General features: G+C 41.4%; 6 protein-coding genes across 6 annotated transcripts; 2 read left to right on the forward strand and 4 right to left on the reverse strand.

Moving 5' to 3' along the window:
- Nucleotides 1-7,556: 7,556 nt before the first annotated feature.
- Nucleotides 7,557-8,974, reverse strand: BDBG_02899 (uncharacterized protein). Its single transcript, XM_031721006.1, has one exon. It carries the CDS (start codon nucleotides 8,009-8,011, stop codon nucleotides 7,646-7,648), a length of 366 nt encoding a protein of 121 aa, XP_031577378.1. The 5' UTR covers nucleotides 8,012-8,974; the 3' UTR covers nucleotides 7,557-7,645.
- A 2,281-nt stretch (nucleotides 8,975-11,255) lies between these two features.
- Nucleotides 11,256-14,329, reverse strand: BDBG_02900 (RP/EB family microtubule-associated protein). The gene is made up of 7 exons (XM_031721007.1): nucleotides 13,812-14,329; nucleotides 13,486-13,651; nucleotides 13,067-13,138; nucleotides 12,664-12,698; nucleotides 12,510-12,587; nucleotides 11,885-12,363; nucleotides 11,256-11,715 (listed from the first exon to the last, which is right to left on the reverse strand). Exons 2-7 carry the CDS (start codon nucleotides 13,497-13,499, stop codon nucleotides 11,653-11,655), a joined length of 741 nt encoding a protein of 246 aa, XP_031577379.1. The 5' UTR covers nucleotides 13,500-13,651; nucleotides 13,812-14,329; the 3' UTR covers nucleotides 11,256-11,652.
- Nucleotides 14,330-14,376: 47 nt separating this feature from the next.
- Nucleotides 14,377-18,731, reverse strand: BDBG_02901 (F-box and domain-containing protein). Its single transcript, XM_002626678.2, has 3 exons — nucleotides 16,875-18,731; nucleotides 16,467-16,815; nucleotides 14,377-16,414 (listed from the first exon to the last, which is right to left on the reverse strand). The coding sequence occupies exons 1-3, from the start codon at nucleotides 17,749-17,751 to the stop codon at nucleotides 15,430-15,432; spliced, it is 2,211 nt and encodes a 736-aa protein (XP_002626724.2). The 5' UTR covers nucleotides 17,752-18,731; the 3' UTR covers nucleotides 14,377-15,429.
- Nucleotides 18,732-19,763: 1,032 nt separating this feature from the next.
- BDBG_02902 (uncharacterized protein) lies at nucleotides 19,764-21,001 on the forward strand (the record flags this gene model as incomplete). The annotated part of the gene is made up of 3 exons (XM_031721008.1): nucleotides 19,764-19,832; nucleotides 20,147-20,429; nucleotides 20,697-21,001. 3 exons carry the CDS (start codon nucleotides 19,764-19,766, stop codon nucleotides 20,999-21,001), a joined length of 657 nt encoding a protein of 218 aa, XP_031577380.1.
- On the reverse strand, nucleotides 20,061-25,628 carry BDBG_02903 (uncharacterized protein). The gene is made up of 6 exons (XM_031721009.1): nucleotides 25,386-25,628; nucleotides 25,166-25,313; nucleotides 24,976-25,020; nucleotides 24,833-24,892; nucleotides 23,422-24,743; nucleotides 20,061-23,325 (listed from the first exon to the last, which is right to left on the reverse strand). Exon 6 carries the CDS (start codon nucleotides 21,354-21,356, stop codon nucleotides 21,048-21,050), a length of 309 nt encoding a protein of 102 aa, XP_031577381.1. The 5' UTR covers nucleotides 21,357-23,325; nucleotides 23,422-24,743; nucleotides 24,833-24,892; nucleotides 24,976-25,020; nucleotides 25,166-25,313; nucleotides 25,386-25,628; the 3' UTR covers nucleotides 20,061-21,047.
- On the forward strand, nucleotides 21,301-24,833 carry BDBG_02904 (oxidoreductase). The gene is made up of 5 exons (XM_002626681.2): nucleotides 21,301-22,306; nucleotides 22,375-22,537; nucleotides 22,657-23,355; nucleotides 23,495-23,588; nucleotides 23,786-24,833. The coding sequence occupies exons 1-5, from the start codon at nucleotides 22,256-22,258 to the stop codon at nucleotides 24,048-24,050; spliced, it is 1,272 nt and encodes a 423-aa protein (XP_002626727.2). The 5' UTR covers nucleotides 21,301-22,255; the 3' UTR covers nucleotides 24,051-24,833.
- Nucleotides 25,629-25,654: the final 26 nt, after the last annotated feature.

Here is a 25,654-nt window from a genome sequence, read left to right on the forward strand (position 1 = left end):
TATTTAAAAATCCTCTATTAATTATTCAGGTATTATTATTTTCTTTCAATGATTTTTCATTATAGATATTTATAAGTTGAATAGTATCAAACTCATTATCTTTATCTATAATATCACTCACTAGAATATCAGAGTCAGATATGATATCAAATCTCAGATTGATTTAATATCTTGATCTTTTTCTCTCATAGATTGCTACTCTTGATTTTATCTCAGATTTTTCAGGAAGAAAGCAGTAATAGCTTGAATGAGAAATGATATACTTTTACTCAGTATCAAAGTTTGATTCTTGAAGAAGTACAAAGTCAACTTTTTATTCAAATGCAATCTGAAGATAAGAATAAATGTAATTTAAGTTTCTATTCACATTGTTTTGAATAAATGTGATTTTTGCAGAGTTTTTACACTTTTTTTATTATTTTTGTTGTACATTCATACTAAAAGAGAGTGAAGATATAGTAGAATCTAATCACTATCATCAGATAGTAGATTATAACTATTTTGAAAAGCAGGAATCTCAACTGCTTGCATTCTATCTAGTTTATCATCAGAGTCATTTCTCAATTCTCTAATCTTAACAGATGTTTAAGGATTCAAATTCTGTTTATATTTAGCTGAAGAATTGAAGTTTGAAGATCTAGATAGTTGAGAGTTTCTTCTTTTTAAGCTTACAGTTGTGAATTTACTAGCTTGACTTTTCTCTTCAGTTTTAGATTCACTTTAAGCTTTATCTTTTCTTCAGTTCTTCTGAGTTCTTGAAGCAAATACACATTCTTTTAAGCTAGATGCATGTTTTTCTTTGCAATTGAAGCACTTAAGCAGAGTATATTAACATATTTCACCTCTTTTTAAGCATGTTTCACATTTATGCTCACTAGTTTTGTGATCTCTAGCACAGAATGTGCATTTTGAGTCTCTGAAATAAGAGATTGCAAAGTGTTCATATCTTTGACAGTTTGAACACTGTGTTTGAGCTTTGAGATTCATTCTTGAGTCTTTGTATTCATGAACTCTTATTTTCAAATCTGCTACTCTTACTTCAGAGATTCTTGATTATTCAAGTATCTTTATATACACTAGAACAGAGGCATTTCTTCTGCTCTGTCTGAACTCAATTGAATTAAGTTATACAGACTCTTTTCTCAGTTGAATAGAATTGTATTCTTCTAATTTATTTTTGAGAAGCAGCATTCCTTTCTCACAGTTAAAAATTTCAACTGAAATATTATGAAGAATGAATTTATCTCACTTTTCATCTCTCTCAGATAGAATTGTTGTATTCAGTAGAGATTCTATTGCTGATTTTCAGAGATTCTCATTCTGAATGAGGAATTCTGCACTGAATTCAGGCATTGTAGTCAAAATAATAGAATTTTCAAAGAAAGATGACTCAATTGAAGCTATGACTGGTTTTTGAACTTCAATATCAGTTATTAACTGAGAAAAGAACTGCTGATTAATTTCATTTCTAATTCTGAAAATGAGATTTAAGTTTAGCTTGTTTTTTTACAAGCTCTTCTGATTTAAGACTTTGAGAATAAGTCTTCTATTTCTGAAGATTTGAAAGTTCTTCTCTTTTTACATTTCTTTTTTTTTCTTTCTATGAACAGAGATCTGAGTAATATTCTTCTCAGTTTTCTCAGAATTTTGAGCAGATTTTGAACTAGCAGGTTTGAGAACAGCAGATTCTGCTACTTGAGCATATATTTTCTTCTGATTTGAAGAAGAAGATGAAGAAGTAGAAGATGAAAAAGAGTCAGTGACTGTACTGAAAGATTTCAATGTTTTTTGAATTGTGTTTGAAATTTCAAGTTTGAACTTGATCACTTCTTGTAGTTGTCTAGTCTGAGTATGAAGAATTAACAGAACTTCTTCATTCTTCTCACTCAGACACTGTTTTTCAAGAATTTTACTTACTTTTTTCAGTTCCTGTATTTCAAGAACTTGTTGTTTCTCTATTTCTTCCTTCTTTCTTCTCTTTAGAATTTCAATCTCAGGAACAGCATCTGGGAAAACATCTTTTTTCACATCAACTGAGTGTACTCTTGAACTCATTTTACTCACTGAATGAAAAGTTGGTCAGACTGTTTCAATTGAGAGATTTATCAGTCTATTTTCAAATGAAAAGTTGATCAGACTGTTTCAATTGAGAGGTTTATTAATCTATTTTCAAATAAAAAGTTGATTAGACTGTTTCAGTTGAGAGATTTATTAGTCTATTTTCAATTGAAAAGTTAGTCAGACTGTTTCAAAAGAAGAATGAAAGACTTTTGTGTATAAAATACCTGATTTTTTTCACACTAGTTCAGTAACTAGATTAGATTTTTGAAGAGAATCTAATAAACTAAAAGTGATTTTTAAGATAAATCAATAAAATCTTTACAAACTCTTTCTTGAGATACAGTGAGGAAAAGTATGATATCAATTGATAATAAATCAGATAATATGACAGTTTTTAAGAGAAAAACTGACAAAAAATAAGTCAATTTTTTGCAGAGAAATTGATTAAAACTATTCAATTTTATTGTAAATCATTCAATTCTCCTCACATAACAAGTGTGCAACTCAAATCAGTTAATAAAGAGTGTAAAAGAGAATTAAGTATTAATAAAAGCTCTTCAGTCACTGAAAAAGTAATTCTTACTTAAAAGAATATGAAATTATGACAGAAAATAACTCTGTTTTTAATTCTTTGTAAGAATATTGTGTAAAACTCAGAGAAAAACATCTTACTTTTTTAAGAGAAGTATAAAACTATTTCTAAGATCTTTTTTTTTTTTTATTGCATTAACTGCTGCAGAAGAATGAGATAGAAACTGCTAAGATATGTATTACTATATACTCTCTATCAAGACTTTCTCTCTTCAGAGTCTTGATATTATAGAGAATATAAGTCTGTTTCTATATAATAATATAAATATTGTCAGCAGAATGTAGAGGAACTGGTTATTTATATCTCAAAATAGAAGACTTTGTCAATGATTATATTAATATAGAGATAATTCTCAAATTCAATAGAAACCTAGTGTTGCTGTTCTCAATTCCTTGCAGAATCTATTGAATATTGAGATATTAAAACTAGATTTAATATATCTCACTGTGCAGGGATCAAAGACTCAGTCAGATCTTGAGATATACTGAATTTATAGTTATTGATGTGCTGTTGACTTGTTCTGTTGACTTGTTGTCTGCTGATTATGTATCAAGTACTGTTGCCAGAGTGTCTTTTTGTATTGTTCTGCTGAGGATGGGCCAGATTGAGAGGGGCGGTACAAGGGTGAGACTTGGTGTTTATGTCTAGATACACTGAAGACAGACAGGGTATTCACAGAGATTGCACTTCAGAAGTGTTCATTGATTATGTGCTTGATATTATTGCTGAGGTATCTTTTTGTATTTTTCTGCCGGGGATGGGCCAGATTGGGAAGGGCGGTACGAGGGTGGGACTTGGTGTTGATGTTTTGGAACATCAAAGATGGACAGGGTTTTCGCGGATGTTGCTCCTTGGATATCTCCACAATCACAGATTGGGGATCTTCCAAAATCGAGAAGATTGGTGTATATGGCTAGGTCTTTTCACCTTACAATTTGTATGGCAATTTGGCCCGGGGTTGTGGTGTGGTAGGGGAGAACGGGGGATAATCCCACACAGGAGTTTTGAACAACATCTGGTTCATGTTTGGCTGGATAACTCCACCACCACACGGGGTATGCAGTCGGCGATGGGGTCAAAATGCTTGTATGATCGAGGGCTTTTCGATGGATCTATCGGCGGGTTCTTATTCAAAAAATCGAGCGAGTTCGTGGTGAAGCGGTTGTCGAGAGAGTGGCCTATTAAATATCTAGTTGAATATGATTCTACAAACATCTATCAAATTTGAATTTCACACTTAGAACAGATGATAAGAGTAAGAGATATAATATTTATTGAGAATAGAAAATTCAATTCTGAAGACCTCTACATCAAAAGACAACTAAGAGATTAGATATCTAAGAAGATGAAGCTTCTATATATGAAAGTTCAAGAATCATCAATGACTTCTATCAATCAATTGAAAGAGATTATAGGTGCAGATATTGATGTTTTTCATCTTGAAGAAAATGCTCAAAGCTCTGAAAAAATAGAGAAGGAGAATAATAAGTATAATTATTATAATATTTCAATATTTTCTACATCAGATTCAATATCAGAGCTAACAGATTCTGATGTTGATATTAATACTTATTTAGCTGTGATAGATAATTGAACACAGAATATTGCATCTAGAGCTCATAATATCAGTGCTAACTTTGATAAAGCAAATATCATTGATAACTGTAGAATCTGAAAACACAGAGCTGCTCATCTTATAGTAGTTACAAATGTCAAAAACAATCTATTTTAAATAATCAATGAGGTATTCTCTCAATCACATTCAGACTTCTATAAGTCTTAAAATTTAATTTCAAATACTGTTTTCACAGTTATCAATAATATAGCTACATCAACAGCATTTATACTGACTTCAAGAATTTATAAATTTCAACTGTCAGATTCTCTAAATCACTGAACAGATATTAAAAAACACTCACATTGTGAGGAATTTAAGAATACTATTAAGTAGAAATAAGATAGTATATCTCTGCAGAATATATATGAAATTACTAGTAAATTACAGAGAGATATTTCAGTTATTTCTCTATAATAAGTATTCATCTACAAATTCAATGATAAAGATTTTCTTTTAAAATACAAAGCTTATATCTATATACACAGAGATTTTCAATCAATCACAGATCTCACTATAAAAGCTTATATACTAGCTGTCAGAGATTTTCAAATCTTGTTAACTATAACAGCAGTATTTATTCTAGATATAAAACAGCTAGATAGAATCAATGTCTTCATTAATAGTAATATTAATGAGCTAGTATATATAAAACTGTCTAATGAATGATGAAAGTTGAAGAAGATGTAAAATTTGAAGTGTATAAATTATATACTAAAACTTCTATAAGTACTATATAAATTATACAGATCATTTCTTCTCTGATTAAATAAACTATCTTTAACATTGAAAATACTAGGCTTTGTCTCTATATCAGAGAATTGATGTCTTTTCTCTAATAATTAATTAATCATCTTCTTCTATATAAATGATATTATCATTCTATTACAATGAGAAGATTCAAAAGAAAGAGATTAACTAATCAAAGATCTTAAAAATATTTATGAGATCTGATAGATGAGAGATTTGAAATAATTTCTCAATATATAAATAATATATAATTATCTCAACTTAAAGCTCTGACTATGTCAGAATGTCTATATTAATAAGATAGTTAATATATATTATCTTATATATATCTGTAAGGTCTATATCTTACTAATCAGTGCTTCATTAGAGTCTTTTAATAAGTCAGTCATATTTGTAAAAATTCATTATTATTAATAATGTATCAGCTTCTATATCTACTTAGCAGTGATAACTCACTCTGATATTATATATACAGTGAATAAACTAGCTATATTTATGATAAATTCATTAAAATATTACTTATTAGAGATGAATAGAATGATATCTTATCTATATAATATAAAGAATCTTGCTATTCAATATAATAATAATATTGACAGATCTTTATAACTTAATCTTAAATCTGATATTATTAAAGCTGTCAGTGATATTTCTTTCATAGATAATTCAGATCACTACTCTATATAAGAATATATCTTTAAACTATTCAGTGAGACTGTTGATTAAAAATCAAATAGATAGATAATTATAACTATATCTATCACTGAAGCTGAGCTTATTACTATTTTATAAACTGATAAGAAGTCTATCTGATAAGATAGATTCTTTTAACATATTTAATTTAAATCTGATTATAAGATTCATATTCAATGTAATAACTGTTAAACTATTAATATTCTTATGAAGAAAGACCTCTCTATAATCATGAAGCTTCATTATATTAATATATATGAAAGCTGACTCTGAGAACATGTTTAATTCAGTGATATTACAGTTAATTGAGTGTCTACAGCTCAGATGCTAGCAGATGACCTCACTAAGACTCTGTTATATCAGAAACATACAGAATTTGTCAAGATGCTAGGCCTAGTTGATATATCAGATATTGTCAAGACATAAGCAGAATAAATAATATATTTTAATGTAATCTCTACAGATTCATCTACACTCTTTTTGCTATAGATTTATCTACACTCTTTTTACTACAGATTTATCTACACTCTTTTTACTATAGATTCATCTACACTCTTTTTATTACAGCTTTATTTACTTTTTCATTTACATGTTACATTCACTGAAGAGGGTATGTCAGAAAAAAGAGATTATACACTACTGAATGTCATCAATATTGTATTACTATAATATTTCTCATTATCATCAGCTTACTACAATACTTATCTAATACTTACTTATACTAGCTCTCTTAGCTCACATATATATTTTACTATAAATAGCTCTATCTTTTGTATGAAATAGATATATTAGATAGTGTATGAATAATATAACAAGTAGATCTTGATACATATAAAATTCATGTATCTTCAACATATTCATCCGTGATACTCATTCTGATAAAATCTCACTTCTTATAAATTCTTTATCTCTATTTCTATCTTTTATATAATCAATAGTGTTAGCAGTTCTTGACTACATATAACTATATAGACTGGAGTTCATGACTACTATTCATAACTCAGCTTGAATGCTATTATACATTTAATCTCTACATTTTATCTGACAGTACATATCACGCGCGCCCCGGTGGCCGAATGATTAATGCAGCCACCTGGTAGTGCCTTGGCATGGAAACCAAGGCATGTTGGGTTCGAAACCCGCAGGGGATACATTAAATCCAGAACTCAAGCACCTCAGGTTCCTAATAAATACAGAGGTGTACAAATCACTCCAACAAATCACTCTATGTTCCTGGGATGGGAAGTTATTATTGCATGTATTTAATTGTCACTTCTTTGTATTTTCTATGTTCTTGTTATCTTGGCATGGTCTCAACACCTGTATTTCCTCCTGTATAACCAACACTTGGCCTGTATTTAACATCATGCAAGGACTCATCATAAGCTCCGCTTGCATATGAGTATAATGGAAGAATAATCATAATAATAATAATAAGTACATATCACGCCAAGCTGCAAACACCCGAATAATCGCCTGTGAGCACTTATTCTTACACATCTTCATCTCTTCTTCTTTTTGAATCACTTGACTTATCGTCTTCAGATTCTCAGGACCCGAATCAGCGCCTCTTCCCTCCGAAAATTTCTGCGAAGAGAGAGACAAGGAAGCAGCTGAGAGGAGGACCAACAAATGTACTGTCAGAAAACCACAAACGATACACTTGATCGACCATAAAACAAACTTCATAATTTAAAACATGTCAGCTAAAGGAGCGGTTATATTATCTGGGAATAGCAGAACTTCTCACTTACTCATCCAGCCGCTGGGATTTTGAGTAGCTTCTAACCAAGTCAACAACCCCGTACTATTATCACGGTTCACACCTGTTATACCACCCGTGCTGGAAAGTGTTGAGAACAGAACGGCTATTATATTCAAAAGATTGTTAGCATTTTTGTTCCATAGATTCACGCTTCAAAACAAAACAAAACTCAAGTCACCAAATCCGCACATGGTGTATACTCGTTGGTCTCCCATGACAAGAATAAAGTCTCATTGCCGCCGGGTTTAAAACCAACTGTGCCATTAGTAATCTCGACCAGTGTAGCTCGGGACGGGTCTTCATCCATAGCCACACGCCATTCACCAGGCACAGGCTGGTCAACTCTCGCATAAAGCGTCAATCCGTATTCAGTCTTTGCATAAATCCGAAACAGTAATGACTCCACAGACCGTCGTGCGATTGATGATTTAAGACGTAGGAACTGTTCTGGGTCGACAGGTGCTGCTAATGTCCCAATTGCGGCACAGAGAAAATAGAGAAGACTAAAACGAGCGAGCGAGCGAGTAGTCTTCATTTTTCAAGTTTTATCTTCCTCCGCTTTCTCTTTCTCTTTGTTTTTTTAACCCTTTTTCTCTAGTTTTCCCTTTTTCACTTCCAAGTGTTGGCTTTGAGGATTTGTTTTCCGCGGCCAAAAGTCAAATTCAAGACGAAGATAAATATACGACTCGAGATGCTTCTCCACAAGAAATTGCAATAAAACTGGAGCGGGAGGAAAGTAGATTGGCACATACTTATATTGGAAGTTAGTTAACAACTTCCATGAGTTCCCAAGGATGCATTGCACATCGAGTGGATACCCGGAGGTCAATCATCTTCCACGGTGTCCGAAGATATACCTAGATACCGGGTACAGCACTACCAAACCAGTCTCACAACCTGGATAAGGGATTGAAGCATTTGGGTGGCACCCACGGAGCCACCCAACAGGTGAATTTCAAAGCCAAAGTCCTCTGACATGCTCTGAAAGGTGGCTATTCAGGTCAATGCACCCGGATGCCATCATAAGGAATCTTACCCAAAATGATGGAGATTGATGTATTTTGATCTTTTGTGCTGGCTGGCATACTGGCTAGTTAACATGGTTGTGACTTCCATGCTAACTATCCACCATCGAAATAGGCTTTCTGGAGGCAATCATGGATGAAGTAGTGGGTTACACCGGAGTGCGGGGAGATCACGTGGGGCGGCTGTCGCGGGCGCGGTCCGTTGAAAAAGTTAAATACCTGCGGGGGTGGGTTCTTTTCAGGGGAATTCTTATTGATTCCCCCCACCCTACCCGACGAAGTATAACGGACTACCGAGGTACATGTACTGTACATCCCTTACACTGTGCCACCTCCGCGCCCCTCCCCGTCCCAAAGCAACCGCCAGGAAAACAACCTTTGCATCAGACCAGTCTAGGTTAGGGATAGACCCATCGATTGATCCCATCCCATCCATCCCAACCAGCACAAACCTCTCTTCTAGCAGCTGGCGGAGTTACACCTGGGCATCTCAGGATAGGTTCCTATCTGGTTGCCTTCCATGGATGGGGAAGTTACGTGATCGCGATCGATTTCCGTGAAGGATAATTCGAGTAGAATCTGGACAGGTTCCCGTACCATTCTTTTGGGGCAATTTCTTCTCGGTCTTGTATTGTAGGTTTCAGCCGACTAGAAAGAATTAGACTAGGGGAGTATCGGAGACTGCTGGCGCTGCGTAATTAAGGGAGAGAGGAGTGGATGGTGGATCTGCCAATGGCGTCCGTGATGTAAGATGCGACAACACCACCTTTATCTTCGGGTATCACTTCATGCAGGTTCCACTCGATTAAAGTTTTTTCCATATTATAATATCAAAGAGACAATTCTTAGTTGGTACATTTATTCTCTGGAAAATCCTTTCAAAAGTCCCACGAAGGACATATTGAAGGTACAGAATTTGTAGAGCCCTTAATGCTAGCAGATAGTCGCAACGCCTTTCTATCTGTTACCTGCACGGCCTTCTCGTGTTAGTCGCAACGCCGTTGTATCAGCTTCTTACAATCCATCGATTGTTCCACCACCATGTCCTTTCTTTACCTCTTTCCCACTCCCGAGTACGGAATGGAAGAAATGAGTCCCGGGCGGAAGGGATCGGCTTGACTCGGCTGTTTGGTAATGCTTCGATATCCCGGCTGTGGTTTACCGCATGGCGAGAACTCTTAACCTTGCCATCTTAATAAGCATGCGACACTCTCCTTCAGCTTTCAGCGTAGGAAGGAGTACCGCCGTCTCTATGCTGTATGAACCAGTGATGTATCCACCTAGTGAGTTAGGTGGTTGGAATCGAACACAGTAAAGATTTCTTTTAGTGAACGATGATCAGGTCATTTCACGCACAGAGGTAACTTACTGCTCCTAATTAGAGCGAATCGGCCCTTGCAGTTGACGTTGGACCGTCAAAGCTGAATGCGTGCCCAAAATTGGGACCACTTAGGGGTGAGGATTAAGGTTTATGTTAGCATAAAACCAAAATATGGAAAAATCTGATAGGGAGCTCATGTTAGCGTCATCCATAGTTGTTATCATTATTATTGAAGATAGCAGTACTCCGTACGCAACGTAGGAATTATTGCGGCGTCGACAAGTGTCATGGTTAACAGGGCAGAGCATGAATCTTATCGCCACCGCCCAGGTGATCCCGCTCAAGGTTGTCTCCCGAAAAAGTGATCGCTATAAATCGTCCACCCGTTGCACCTTAAGGGAAAAGATATTCCAAATCGGAAGATTTCTATGGGCTCCTCGTCTTCGCCATCCCATACCCAATACCATTGTTTTATGGTGTTATTAACCTTCAACAGTAAGAAAAGCATGACTGTATAGTGGACGGGTACGGTGCCTCGACAGTTTTGGCATCGTGCATCCACAACTGTGAGGAGCGAGTTTTCAAAGCCCATGTCATCGCCTTGGGGCACCAGGGATATGCACCTTCTCAGCGGCTGGGCTCAAAACAAAAGGAATTCCTTTTTGACGAACATGGCGAGGTAATATAAATAGAGCCGAAGGAGCAACCTGTGACAGCAATTGGGTTCCTCTGGTTGATGAGAACCTCAAGGGTAGGCACATGTATCTAAATCAAATGTCCGGAATTCATCCTTAAATGATGCAGTTTTTGGCTTCGATCTTTCAAGGTTAACCCATATTGAATGAAGAGACGGTTGCATAGAAACCTATTTAGAGAATTAACAATATGCAGGACAAAGATAACATAACGTTACCTACCCGGATATTTCATTTTTCCTTCAACGTGTCCCTGTATGGCGTATCATGGGTCAATAGGTTCTCGAATAGTACGAACGAATGTCAGTTTCTAATACATGAAACTCACTCTCAGAGTCGATATTCACAAATTTCTGTTTGATTCTCTTTTTCTTTCTCTTTTTTCTCCCTTAATTTGACCTCTCAAGGAACAATGGAGATGGAGACTTTGAGACGGGCGCAGCAAGGAGCGAGGCCTAAGATTTTATGGTATGAAAAGGTGAGAGCAACTTATGTTTCCATGTGTGTGAGTGGGGAGTTAGATGACAAACTTGGATGAGAAGGTGAAATAAGGAGGACTTGAATTAAAGCATTTCGTATTTCCGGATCCAGTGGAGTTAAGGGGAGAGGTAAAGGTGTGAGTAAGTATCGGGTAAAATGTTTTGGAAATTGTCCAAGAGCATGTAAAAATTCTCAAGGGTATTCTCTTTCTCGTCCACTCATCCATTTTTTTTCCTTCTCTCGTATTTTGAATGTTTGTATGTTATGATATTTTGGGGTAGGAAAGGCAATGGTGGCAAGTACCGGAGGATAGGACAGGGGCAGGAACAGGGCTAGATGAAATTGTGCCAAACTCGAGTGCGGAGTACACAAAAAAGAAGAAAGAAAAAAAAGAAAAGAAAAAAGGCCAATAGAGCCAATAGAAAAAGGAGAAATTATCGAAAAATGACACAAGGACCAAAAGCCTCATTATTTTAGAAGAAGTATGGTTGAGAAACGGTAACTTGTGACGAAAAGGAGGAAATATAGAAAGAAAGACATGCAGCCACAGAAGCTCATTTGACAGGCTGGCCGAACAATAAAACGCACATCACAAAACACGGTAAATAAGGAGAAGGATTTGAGCAAGCAGTTTCCTTTTTCTCTCTATGGTTGCTTAAAACGTCTCTAGTTCCTCGCCTCCGGCAGCCCCTTCTGCCTCGGGTATTTCGAAGCCCTCCTTTATTAAGAGTTCTTGGTTAGCAAACTTGGTCTGTAGACGATGAAAGCTCGACAGAACAGAACAAAAGCAATGGAATATTTCAATAAAGCAAAATAAAGAAACATGAGAAGGGGGATAGGGATTTGCCATGAAAACCAAAAGGAACGGGGAGCCAAACAGGACATACCTCAGTCGAATAGAGGATAGCTTGAATATGTTTCACGAGCGAATCGTCATCCTTATCCAGCTCTGGATCCGCCTCGACAGCCTGCTGCAGCAACAGCTCGATGTCTCGCAACTTTGAAAAGTAAAAATCGCGCTCCTTCTCCAGGCCGGCGATGGCTTCCTTTTGCGCATTTATCTCGGCCGTCAATGCGGCTGAGTTGGCTCCACCAACACCACCAGCGAGTCGTGGCCGGCCGCCCGCTGAGTTCACGGGTGTCGTGCCACCTCTTCGTGCGCCTGAGGCAGATGTAGTACGTGTGGAATTGGAGGCTGGGGCCCCAGAGGCCTTTCGTCTGCCGAGGGCGTCATATTCACCACCTGGGTAGTATTGGTCCCAGTGCTTCTTAGTCCATTGGAGGAATTCGAGGTTATCTTGCATTCGGCATTTGATGAGATTTTCAACGGGGACGGGACGGTCTATTTGGTGCCGTATGAAGACATCTAAGAGATTGATTGTTAGAATTTGGGGAGGAGTATAATCACTTGAAAACGCATCCCAGCAGCGTTGGTAAGGAGATATATTGCTTTTGGGAGCTGATTGTAAAATTGTGGATTTGTTTGGGGAAGGGGTTTCGAGTAGGTCGTACTTTGCAGGATCTTGAAGTTTTGGAGGTAGGCGTATTCAGTATTGACATTGAACTTGACTCTCGCCATGGGTACATCCACTATTCGACGAAGTCCAAGTTGGTTAGCGATAAGATAATTATTATCTCCAGAAGAATCCACATAAAGAGTACTGACTGTATATAGAATCAAAGACCTGGCATAGCGCAGCCCTATATCAAACAGGCAAGCAGCATTTCGTCAGCCATGTCCTCTTAATACTTTTCCAGTTCGTAAAATTCAAATATTTCAAGTCTCAGTGTCGTCCGTCAAATCGAGGCTCCTTTCGTACGTTGACATCCCAGGCCCAGGTGACTGTCATCTTCCTCCAACCCAGCCCCATTCCATGCCAACCACCCCGACCAACCTATCCAAAGTCCTTTTAAACCGGCTAAACCCCCATACAAGACGAAGGCAGGGCAGGAATGGAGACGGTTGGAGCGAGAGGACACTGGGTCGGAACACCAAGTATCCCGGCAGCACGGGAACGCAACGAAGCTCGACACAAAGGAAACGGCAAGAAAAAAGTTATAGTGCATACCCGGTACCGCATTGCTCGACTTTGGTAATGTTTAGCTGCAGCAGGTTGTTCAACCACGCCAACAACTCTTGCCTACATATTCAGCCCCGACCCCAAAAAGAAGCGGGAGGAGAATCGTCAGCATGGGATCGTCACGTATGTGTGTGTGGATACATCAGACAACCGGCCAGAGGGAGCAGGGCCAGTAACTCTCATATTTAGTAGAGCAGGAAAATAGATAGATAGTTTCCACTCATTCCCTTCTTGATGGTATCTTGTGAAAGAGAGAAAAAAGAGTACAAGTCAGGGCTCTGCTCGCTTTTGCCGCCCACTTCATCCCATCCATCCCATCCACCCGTCTGCCTCGCTCCCTTTTCCTGAAGAAGAATGTAGTGAAAGGGGAAGATGAGGGGGGGGGAAATGGCACTCAACAAACATACCTAGATTCACCCATGGCGAATATGGATCAAATCGATACCGGAGATCTATCTTCCTGTTCTGTTGTACGGATCCCTCCCCTAAAGGATGTGGTGCCCGTTTTTCTTAAAACTGTTTTTCGTGCTTTGGTTTTTGCACGAAGCTGATGGAACTGACTGTATGAACCCCCTGTACGAGATACGAAGGGCGGTTAGAACGAGAGAAGCAGAGGGAGAGTTTGAGAGGCGGAATGGGTAAAGAGGAGACGGGGTAGAATTATGTACGGACGTGTTTAGGTCAGAGGGGGAGAGGAGAGGAGAGGAAGAGGGGGGGGGGGGGGGGGACGCACGGTTGCGGTTTGGGAGATGATGTTATTTATTTAGTCTCCCAGCTGGAGGAGTTGAGACTCGAGAGAATGGAGGATTGGAGGGAGTGGGGGGTTGGAGGGGAGAATTACGAGAGTGAGTGAGAGGGAGGGAGAGAGAGATGAAGATGAAGATGAAAAATGAAAGACAAAAGGCGAAACCCGTTCGTAGTTGTTTGGTCTTGTTTTGTTTTTCCTGTCCTAGGAATGGACTTAAAATCCTTAAAAATATTCGGGTTAACTCAATTCGCTTTATTTATTTTTGATTCTATTTATTCTATTGATTTTTTGCCCCCACAACCGCTCTGGCCAACACTGAATAATATTCAACTCTATCTACAGGGAGGGATCCAGAGAGGTAGAATTACCTATCTGAGGTAATGAATGGATGTTGAATAAAGTTATTGTTATCTTAACTATTTTACACTACATTCGTATTTTGTTGTGTTCCTGACACAGGTTATCTATGAAGGCTGTTTGTTGCTATGGGTTGTCATTTTCTGTGGACAGCAGGATATATTATGATTTCAATGTCACTCGGTGCTCCTGTGCCTTCCGGTGGTTCGTTGTCATCGGAACGGTTCTTCCTGTTCAATTCCTCCACTCACAGTCCAAGAAAATCCTTTTAGCACTCCGCTAGCAAAGCAAAATATTAGGTATCATCAAATTCACTGAATACAATCACATGTCTGAAGAGAATAAAAAGTTTAGCGTTGAAATGGATAATAAAAATTCGTGCTAGGCGTGCGGCATAATTATTTCATATAGAAGAGGACAAATCATTATAAAAGTATATATACACGACAGCGAAGAAACCGACAAGAAGAAAATAGTTAAAACATTCCCATCTCTATGAACAGCAGTCAAACCGCAACAAACAGCACATACAGCACATACAGCATTGAAAATGAATACAGTCAACCCAGCTCCGGTATAGCGCAAGAGAAAAACCGAAGAAAGAAATATATAGATAAGAAAAAACAGGTCTAAAATCCCAGTAGAAGGCCACATAGGTTTAAAACCTATAGAGAAGCAGGAAATAGAAATGGAAAGGAGAGAAAAGAATAGACAAGACAAGAAAGTAGATAATAAGAATCGAGAACAGAAGACTGTCTATGACGGTTATACACAGGCGTAACATAACATAGAAAATAGGTGCAAGAACAGATGAATATCAGGATGAAATCATTTCTGTGTGCAGGCAAAAGCAAATAAGCTGCAGACGGCCAAAGAAAACAGTGAGGATGAAACCAGAAGAAAAGGGAAGAAAAGAAAAGGAATAAGGAAAAAACAGCGAGAGATAGTAGGCGTCGCGTGCGAATGTCAAGATTGGATAAATGAAGAAGCTGCACACACCGGGTGGCAGCTCAGTGTAGGGGGAAAAGAATAACAGAACCGGATTTTCCGAACCAAAACAGAGGGACGATGCAAGGGAAATAGAGACGAAAGAAATTGTGTTCAGATAAAAAAGGACAGAAAGGAAAAGAGAAGAAACAGATGCTCCAAATATTAAAAAAATAATATATATATATAAAAGAAAAGGGAAAAGAAAAGAAAAGAGAAGAAAAGAAAAAACCTGTCTTGACATATTAACTCCCGTAAATCACTCCTCAAGAAGCTCAATCCCATCGAGCCCATACCCAAAATCCATAATAACAGTACGCCCATCCTGGCCCGCCGCTACAATTCGTCGATAATCACTCTTGGCACCGAGAATCCAACTCGTTGTCCAATTCGCCAAACTGATCGATAACTGCCCACTTGCCGCATCATAAACCTTAACGCTCCTATCGTAGCTCCCACTCACTATCCGTCCATTTGCCGAGTCCATATGCAATGAGCGCACGAGGCCCCAGTGACCTTTCAACTCGTCCACAAGTTCGCCTGTGTTTGCGTCGAATTGGTAGATGACCTCATCATTGCCGCCGGCTAGGATTGTGCGGGCGTCCTCGGAGAACTCAACGCAGGCGAGGCCGCGGTTGCGGCTGGGAAATTCCTTGATACAGAGGCCTGACGTGATATTCCAGAGCTTCGCGACGCCATCGCCGCTGGCAGAGACGATCAGCTCACCGCGGAGCTGGGCCGAGTTGACTGGTCCACGGTGGCCTAGCAGGCGTTTGACAAGATCACCCGTACGCCTATCCCATATGCAGATGGTTGTGTCCTTGGAGCAGGTGACTATGTATTTGTCGTCGAAGCAAACGTCGAGGACGCCGGCCTGGTGGCCTGTGAGGCGGCGGATGGCCCTGTAGTCACTCTTGATGTCCCAAACTATGCAGGTGTGGTCGGACGAGCCGGTGACGAGGATCTCGTCGTCGAACTGGAGGCAGAGAATAGAGGCACGGTGGTAGTCGCCTGTCGCGGAGGTGGGGGAGAATAGGTCTGGGGACGAGCGGGCCGGAGGACTAATGCTGATGAATGGGATTCGTGCGGCGTCATCGTCGTCTGGGGGGTCGATTACGAGCCGGCCTAGTGTGGACGGTGATTTTGGGTCGGGAGGGGCACCGATAATCTTGAGGCAGGGCCAGGGGTAGTGTGCGTCCCAGACACGAATGGTTCGGTCGCGGGAACCTGTAATGATTTTGTCTCTATATTTGAGTTAGAACAATTTCTACAGTCGTGGAAGGGTGATCGGCATACTCATCGAATTGAACACAATAAACGCTGTCTTTATGTCCATGTAAGTAGATTGCGGCAGCTTTGCCTTCCTTCCAGCGAGATTCCAGAGCCCGTCGAACGGCAAACATTTTCTTCCAATCCTGGTTCGGCCGAACACGTCCCAGCCCCATATACCTTGGTTGTCCGTTTGCTACTTTTCCGGTATTAGGCCCGCGCTTGTACTCGTGCCAGAAAGCTTCTCTCCACACATGATGGGAAGAGGCCAGCTCGTTCCATTGATGGGAAACCAATTCGGTTTGTCTCAGTGAGTCGGCATCAAGAAACGAGAGGACATGCGCCATAAGTTCAGCGGGTAGATAGTCCATAGGATCTGTGGCACATAGAATTAGCATCAATCGAGTTGGAAGAATCAGATGGTGGGAATCATACTTTTGCGCACAACCTCAGAATCATCCTTAGAGACGTCTACATTATTTTGTAGATTAACATCGATGCCACTCTCGGAGTCCCCTGACACATCTGACTCTTCGAGCAGAACCGTCTCAGACTCAAAAATCTTCGAATCGCCGCCTGAGGCCACGCGGCCAATCTTGACCATCTCATTTTGAGCAGCCGCAGCAGCTCTGGCAGCGGCGCCACGCGAGAGATCATCAGGGAGAATTGGCGGCTCCGAGCCATTTCCTGGAATAGGATCTGCCACGTAGGGTACTGGTGGTGGCGGCGAACCATAACGGTTGAGTGCATTGAGATTACTGTAGGAAGGGCGATGGAATGAACGACCGGGTCGGGGTCCCATGACAGCTCCAGAATCGGCCGACCTATAGTCGTCCGAAGTATTACCATCGTCTTTCCCTCCCATGGGTACTGCGAGGTTATACTTGGAAGACTTGTGCCGAAGTGTCAAGGAAAGGCGACGTGCAACGGCCCTCAACTCATGTGTGACGCCATGACGCAGGTTGGAGAAGCTTTTGCTGGCGCGATGTCTTGTTTTCAGGGAAGGAAAAGTATTGTCATCTTCCGATTCGACCAGGGTAGGCGTTGCAATATAGCCGGGTTGTTGTGGTTGTAATTGCCCGGTTCCCGGGTCGCACACCGCAATCTCATGGGAGAAGGGCGAAACTGCTTCTCGATAGCTTCCATCCTTGTGAGGGACCCATACGCCAGTGTGTGGACGCGAAGGTAACGGGGGCAACGGGGGCAAAGGCGGATCGGCTCCAGTTGTCGCAGTTTTGGGACGGAAGCCAGCTAGCAGAGAAGGTCTTCGACGGACTGAACGAGGGGGGTTTGCTGAGGTATTTGGCGACATTGGGGGCTTAAACCGTCGAAAATAGCGAGCAGAGAATTCGATATATGCAGAAAGCGAAATCGTGACGTTGCTTCTCCAGGGGAGAGTAAGGAAAAACAAGCAGCCGTGAATAATAAATACAAATGTTACAGGTGGTTTTCTAAGGAGACTGAGAATGACTCTTGATATAGATTCGGGATGCTTCGCATTCAGCAAAGAGTCCGTCCGTCCCGTTGTTGGTTGCACGGGATAATCCGACGGCAGTGAAGAGATCCGACAAAAGAGGCGATCCGGCTCTTGAAGAAGAAAGTTTTTTTTTTTTTTTTACTGATCTGCAACTTTCTCGACTCCGCCGAGCCTACGAAATAGGGGGCAGATAACGCAAACAATAGTGCGGACAAGGGCCGGTGGACAAAGGGCTAGCCACAAAAAGAATAGGAACGATGACAAACAGAAGTGGGTGTTGCGTACTCCGTAACGTTTTCAATACAACCAGGGGGATCAGAGACAGGAGGAGAAATAGGACAGAGAATGAAATGAAAGACGGAGAGAGAAAACACACTGGATAACAAAAGAGAGGAGGGGGGAGGTTGGAGCTGGATGAGCGTTGGTCCGGATGGTGGCAGAAAGAAAGAGAAGGAGATGTCTCCTGAAGTTTGTCTGTTTTGTCTGGTGCCTTGGCAGAAAAAGAGGGGGCGGTGAGAGCTCTGACCAATCGTAGCTATGGAAAAATTTTCCTGTTTGCCGTTTTCGCGTCGAAATTTTAAACACTAACTAGAAGCGGAAAGGGGCTTGCAATGGTTGCCGCAAGTTGGGTGGTTGCCGTTTCGTCGGTGTGTGTCCCGTACTGGGCCAATCAGAGCTCAGGCGGGGGGGGGAGTAGGCTCAGGGGGCACAGAACAAACAGCGTTCGACACGCGAGGTATAAACCTCCATAGATAGGAGTTAAAACATCGAGGTAGAAACCTAGAAAGGGAGGCTCCAACAACCTTGGAATGACAGGGCGATGATATTTCATATATATATATATATATATATGCCTTACCCGTCCCCATGTATCTGCCCCATGATCTCTTGCATGGTTGGTTCGGTACCTGTGCACTCACTGTCAAGGATTCTTGCATTGTCGAATCATTCCCATGTCCATCCATACTCTTATTGGTGAAGAACTGCTCGGAGAGAAAGTCCAAAACTAGGTTTTGACATGTAAAGCTTGAAGAAAACCCTTTTTTGTAAACCCAGAAATGATGTCAATAAAATAATTTAATACTTGGAGAATATTTTTTCTCATCCAAACTCAGATTGTAACTTAAGTTAAAATAAATCTTAAAATTTTTTAACAACATCCCATCCTCACAGCGCGAGGCGATTTGCTTGCAACTCCACCCCTGCTGAATTTGACAGGAGATCGGCCACTACGTACAGAAGAATGCATGTATCGGGGACTACCGTCCTACAATAATCGGTCCATATAGTCCGTACTCCGTACTCCGTACATAGCTATAGTAATCGAGTCAGGACAACTCTACGGAGTACGGTACATATACTATTATACACTGAATACGCGCGCATTATTCATATCTCTTTGTCTATCCATATCCTAGCAACTCGCAGCCATGAGGAAAAAGAAGTCAGCAGAGCTAGAGCTAGAGGTAAGTTAGCCTAGAAAGGTCCCTCTCTATATTTACCTCCATAGACAATTTTGATTTTTGATTCAAAATGTGCCGGCTATGCGGTGAGTCAAGGAACGCTCTCACCGCCCTTTATATTGGAAAATATTTTAAGAGCTTCTACATCATACTGATACCCGTGCAGGTCCCTTTACATCTTTCTTTTTAAAATCCTTGATCTATCGCCTTTAGTACTATAAATAGGAACCGATGTCGGGATACACGGATGGTGTGGATATGGGGCGGGGTAGGGCGAGGGGGAGGGGCTATAGTAACAGAAGTACATGTACATACATACATTACAGGTACATATATATATATATATATATATATACGTGTGCTGCGCGGCGATTGAGTACGAAAATGTCTACCGAGGCACGGATTGATGCAGACGAGGCCTTGCTGAAAGGTTACTTGCAGCTCCTGGGAGTGGTACGTCTTCAATCCATGTTAAGACATGTTGACAGGGTTGTACCGTAGAAGTGATGGATATCTATGTCGGGTGCTGGGTGGCAGTGGGAGGCGAGTGCTTTTTATAGGTAGCTCTGCATCGGCGAATGGGAAGGTGAGCATCTACCAGCCATTCAGTTTGTAGATACAGTGTTGTTTCCTATATGGTGGGGGATGAAAATGAAGATCGGAGAGGCGCAAAAGGGAAGAAAGGAGACGCAACATTTATTTTGTCTTTTTTTTTTTTTATATATATATATTATTACTTAAACCTCGCATCCATCTATATCGTGTAGGAGAATTTTAGGAACGGAAGAATGCAGGCCCTTCTTACCGGGAGGAGCGGGAGGGGCCGGGATGCATGGGCGGGAGAGGCTGGAGAGATCTGTTTGTTCATGCGCTTTTATGTAAATGCACTCAGTAGTCATATCGATATCGAACCCTTGGACCGTCGTCATCCATATCTCGTAGCCAACCGGAAATACTTCGTATCATCTATAAAAAATCCTCAAAAAACTAAGAGCACCCTCCTCCTCTTCAAGCGAAAACTGCCATATCAATCAACCAAGATCTCCCCAAGTAAGTAGCAGGCAATTATCCAATATATCGTCCAGCGAAATAACCATCACACACCTGCAAGTCGTTGACTGCGTCTTTTGATCTAATTCTTGCGTGAGTGGTTTCTTAAAAATCAAGTTTATTGTAACACCTCTACGGAGTATATGTGACCGAATAAGGTCCAAGCCCGATCAGTATCTGTGCTATTAGCTCAAGTTAGTGGTGTTGGATATAGTTAGACTTTTGTCGCCGACTCGAACCATTCTCTTCACTATGACAGCAGTCTAGGCGGAAGCTCCTTAGTCCTGTATGCTGCGACTCCTCATATTGCTAGCAGGACATGTGGCTCGGCTCGACCTCCTCCACACCTCCAACCCCTATGCAACCGCCACGCCCGCAACTCCCATCTTCTACACAGGACATGGATGCGTAAGGCCCGGTTCATCCCAAGCACCGTTCCAACATGCACAGAGCCATCCGCGGTCTCTGGCTGGCTCGCACCTGTTGATTCAAGTTTCACAAGAAGCGTCGGGTCAGGTGTTCGGTGCATGAAGCGTGAGAAATTCTCCAACACGTCACAGCGGCATGGTTAGCTTCTTGCAACATACTCGCAGATGCTGGGTTCAGTGTGTCCCCGGTTCAGAAATGTCGTTGACGTGCAGGGGTTGAGAGCTTTGCTGTTACGCCATGTTTGCTGGAGATTGTTCGGGTGTAGCTGGGTAGTTTGCCGCAGGCCTGCTTCAGTGAAGTTGGCTTCTGGACTATGATATTGGTTGGTTCATTGCGGGACAGATATCCTTGCAGGTAGCCCTGGTTTAGTTTGACAGGAGGTGCTAATCTCAGAAGGCGAATGTTGGAGGTAGAGAGAGCTTTGAGCATTCCGCGGTTGACTGGGAGGGTAGAATCTACTGAATGTCGTCGAGTAGATTTTGGTTTTTGAGCTTCCATCTGACAGGTCCTCCATTACACATGACCAGGTAAAAGTTGCCCTTTGAGCCTTCCAAGGATGTTTATGTCTAAAATTGCCCTGCATCCAACATTGCAAAGCTGGACGATCGCACGAAACCGTTATGTCGTCCAAACACTCATCTGACGCTCATTCCGAGGCAAGCATATAGGCGCATTGCTTCTCCCATTCTCGACCTAAATCTTAAGCGGGGCATTTGCAGGTCTAGCGCACCTTTGCATGAGAACTAAGGGATGCATATATTTTTTCTGTACTGCAACAAGAAAGACTATCCCAGCTCTGTATCGCCTCGGTGGAGTTGGCAATCAATCCGGCTAAAAGCTCAAGGCGGTTTAAGAAAGCCAGGTAGCTTCCAACCGCTTCATTGTGCTACCTAAAGGGGTTATGTTGACTTTGTTTTAAGTTTCATCATGGCTTAAACCGGTCGACAATTATTCTTTGGGGCAGTTTCACCAATAAACCAACCACCTTGGTAGTTAGCGGGAGATCATGGATGGAAGTACTCCGTATTTCATGGGTTATGATGTAAGAGGGGTAAATGTCCGGTAGGGCTAAACCTTACAGATCTGTCAGCTTGTATGTACAGCGCAAGGAACGGAAAGCAAGAATATAAGATACAGATTTTGCAGAAGTTGGCCGCTGTTGGCATATCCTTTGTGCTGCTGTTGCTTGCTTGTTTTATCCCATATATAGTTTTACCCGCGACGCGGTTCTGTGCGGGACTTTTCGCTATATTCCGCTGTCTTTACCTGCATATGACTGGCTATATAGCCCCTCCTATTTGCTTTGCTCTTTCTCCTTGTTCTCCTTCTCCCACTCCCTAACTCCATACCTCATTGCTACAATTGCTACCTGTTCATTGAAAAATCCTGCGATCTACATGCATACACACCCGACAAGAGCAAATATGGCCCCTCCAAGTGTTCTGATGGTGAGGCTGATCTTTCGAATATGACGGTTGATCAAGCAAAATATTTCTAACTATGTATCCTATCGCAGGTGGGAACCGGAGAATATACCACTGGCTTCGTAGGCGGATGCGAATCAGGTTCAGACAAAAAAGTTGGCGTCGTGGGCTTGACCCTCTTCGATTTGCGCAGGAGAGGTAAAGTCGGTAGCTTGAGCATGGTGGGCGTCTCCGGGTCCAAGTTCCCTGCAATTAGTGAGTCTACTTTCCATACGGATTGAATGAGCCGCTTCTACATCTAGTCCAGGTGATGGTCTAGGTATGATTGACGTCGTACATCGCCAGTCACATCCTAATAAAACATTGTGGAACAGAACAGCACCTCCAAAAAAACATCTCGCAGGTCTATAACAACCTAGACGTTTCTTTTAAATCCTTTCCCGCAGACGACCAAGTGGATCCAGAAGCCTACAAGGCCGCCATAGATGACCTGCCCCCCGGGTCTGCAGTCATCATCTTCACCCCAGACACCACCCATTATCCCATCGCTCTATATGCCATCCAGCGCAAGATCCACGTCTTGATTACCAAACCCGCCACAAAACTGTTGAAAGACCACCTCCACCTCCTCGAGGAATCGCGCAAGCACGGCGTCTTCGTCTTCGTGGAGCACCACAAGCGCTTCGATCCAGCTTACTCTGACGCACGCGCCAAGGCACGCACCCTAGGTGACTTCAACTACTTCTACAGCTACATGAGCCAGCCGAAGAGTCAGCTGGAGACGTTCAAGGCCTGGGCGGGCCGCGATAGCGACATCTCGTATTACTTGAACTCTCACCATGTGGATATCTGCGAGAGTATGGTGCCGGAGTATTCGCCGGTGAAGGTGACGGCGATGGCATCGAAAGGTGCCGCGGTGGCACTGGGCTGTGTGCCTGAGACAGAGGACACGATCACACTCTTAGTCGAATGGAACAAGAACGGTGAGCCGGACAAGATTGCCACGGGAGTTTATACGGCGAGCTGGACGGCGCCACAGAAGGCTGGGGTTCATTCGAATCAGTATTTTCATTGTATGTACGAACACGGACGGAGGAATTTAAAATCTCGTCTGCTCCCATTCGCCTTTATCCCCTTACCCTTTATTTCACCGCATTCGGCAGGGAAAGCCTTTGTGACCAATTGGAACTAACATAAATCCGAAAATTTTAGGGATGGGCTCGAAAGGCGAGATTCGAATCGATCAAGCCAAGCGTGGTTATGATGTGACAGACGATAGCCAGGGTAATGTCGCCTGGGTAAATCCGTAAGTTCCACAATGTCCTACTCCGCCCCCACGGCACACCCCATCTCAAAAACATCCAATCAATAATAATATTTTTTGAAAAAATCCCGCAACGCTCCACCCAACCTCATCAGGCAAGGAAGAAGCTGCGAAAAGAAATTAAAAAGAAATAATCGTTCAGACCCACAAACTCAATGGATTATTTTCTCTTTTCACAGATTCTACATGCGCTATGCACCGGACGAAGAAGGCAACTTCGGCGGTCAGACAGGTTACGGTTATATCAGTTTTGAGAAGTTTGTAGATGCCGTAAGCGCGTTGAACGACGGTCGGGTGACTCTGGATGAGCTCGATAAACGTGGGCTACCTACCCTTAAGAACACGATCGCCACCACTGCAATTTTGGAGGCCGGAAGAGTGTCGCTAGATGAGAAGCGCGCGGTTGAGATCGAAAGGTTGGGAGAGACTTGGCGGTTGAAGTAATGTGAAGTGTCGCTGGTCGGGGGCACGTAAGGTTTAAGGGGGAAAGGGAGATATATCACGCACCATGCTGAGGGGTTGATTCGCTTCTTCCTTTCATGCATGCTTCACGCATACTGTTATCGTTTTGTGGTTTGGAAGTTTGCTTCTCGTGGGAGGTAAAGGGGGAATCGCACGGAGATAATTTATCATTGAGGTGGGTGTGTAAGAATTGAATTGAAATGAATAAATTGGAAGTGACTGATTTGATAGCTCGCTCACACGGCTAAAAATGATGGAGAGGCAGTGGATAACATAGGGAAAGAGCAAAGATAAAGAAGAGAAAAAAAAAAAAAAAAGGCCTAATAAACCTACAAGGTAGTTAAGTAGCATTGATGCGCCATACATAGCCAGCCGCCAAAACGTAAAGGACGGCCGTAGGGTTAGTTATATGTATGGTTTTTTTTTGGAGTTTCATTTCGTACGGAAATCGTTGAAAGAATTTAGAATTTTTGTTTTTGCTTTTTAGACGCTTGCAACCCATGTATGAGTTGCGAGGTGAGGAGTTGGTATATATCACATGAATTACACATATATGAACCTTGGAAATGTATAATTCATGTGATTTATGCCCCTATTCAATATTTTATAGAATTCGGGGTTTGTTTTGCAAGCGGAGATGGATCCGAGTGCAATGAATGCATGTAGGTGAGAAATCTATAGAAATGGAGCAGGTTAGTTAGGAGTAAACAGATGGAGATGTACAGGATTGCAAGTGATTGTATGATTACTGGGGATCAACTTACGCTCAACCACATCATTTTAGATCCAATATTTCATTTACATATTGGATCCAATTTTGTTTGCTGTTAATATAGATAATGTTAGATTTTGGTGACAGAAACGCATCGCGCTGATACAGGAAATATGATAAATCGCGTTGACTTACGCGTGTGGGGACAGCCAGAATTATTTTCATTTTCATATAAGTTTGCTGTAGAATGTAAGCTTCGAGGCACTATTTGAGTGAATCAAAGGTCGTGGGCTAGTAGTTGAAGAGTAAATTCTTCGTATGATGAAGAAAGTCGCATTACCTTTCTGCCGGTATCATGGTGATTTAAGGAACTCCCAAAACTTACACAGTTAAACATGAACACCTGGTGGGCAATCATGCGGCGTTAAGTTGATTTAGTCTGGGAAGACCAAAATAATTTTCCCAAAGATTTCCTGAACGAAGTTCGCATTTTGAAAACGAATGAGGATTTTAGCCTCAATCGCAGTGAAGTTCTTTTACATATGTTAGTTCTCCTTCAGGAACCACACGAAAGGACGAGAGAAACAGCTGCTCCAAGAACTAACCTTGACTACTCGAGATCAGATACGGCAGCAGGATTGTGCGTATACGTATGTTGTCATTTGATTCAATTAAAGAGTCCTAAGAAGAGATGAGTCAGTTAATGGGACATAGCAAAACATAATAATAACGATTAGTTCAAGGTTAACAATGTGAAGGAAGGGAGGGCATTGAGGTCGAAGCAACAAGTAGGAACCTTGGAAGTTGATTTCAATCACGTGGAGTGGGGCACCAGATTATATAATCTATTAAAGAATTTGCACCGCCATGAACT

Source organism: Blastomyces gilchristii (assembly GCF_000003855.2).
Source record: "Blastomyces gilchristii SLH14081 genomic scaffold supercont1.4, whole genome shotgun sequence".
Lineage (NCBI taxonomy): Eukaryota > Fungi > Ascomycota > Eurotiomycetes > Onygenales > Ajellomycetaceae > Blastomyces > Blastomyces gilchristii.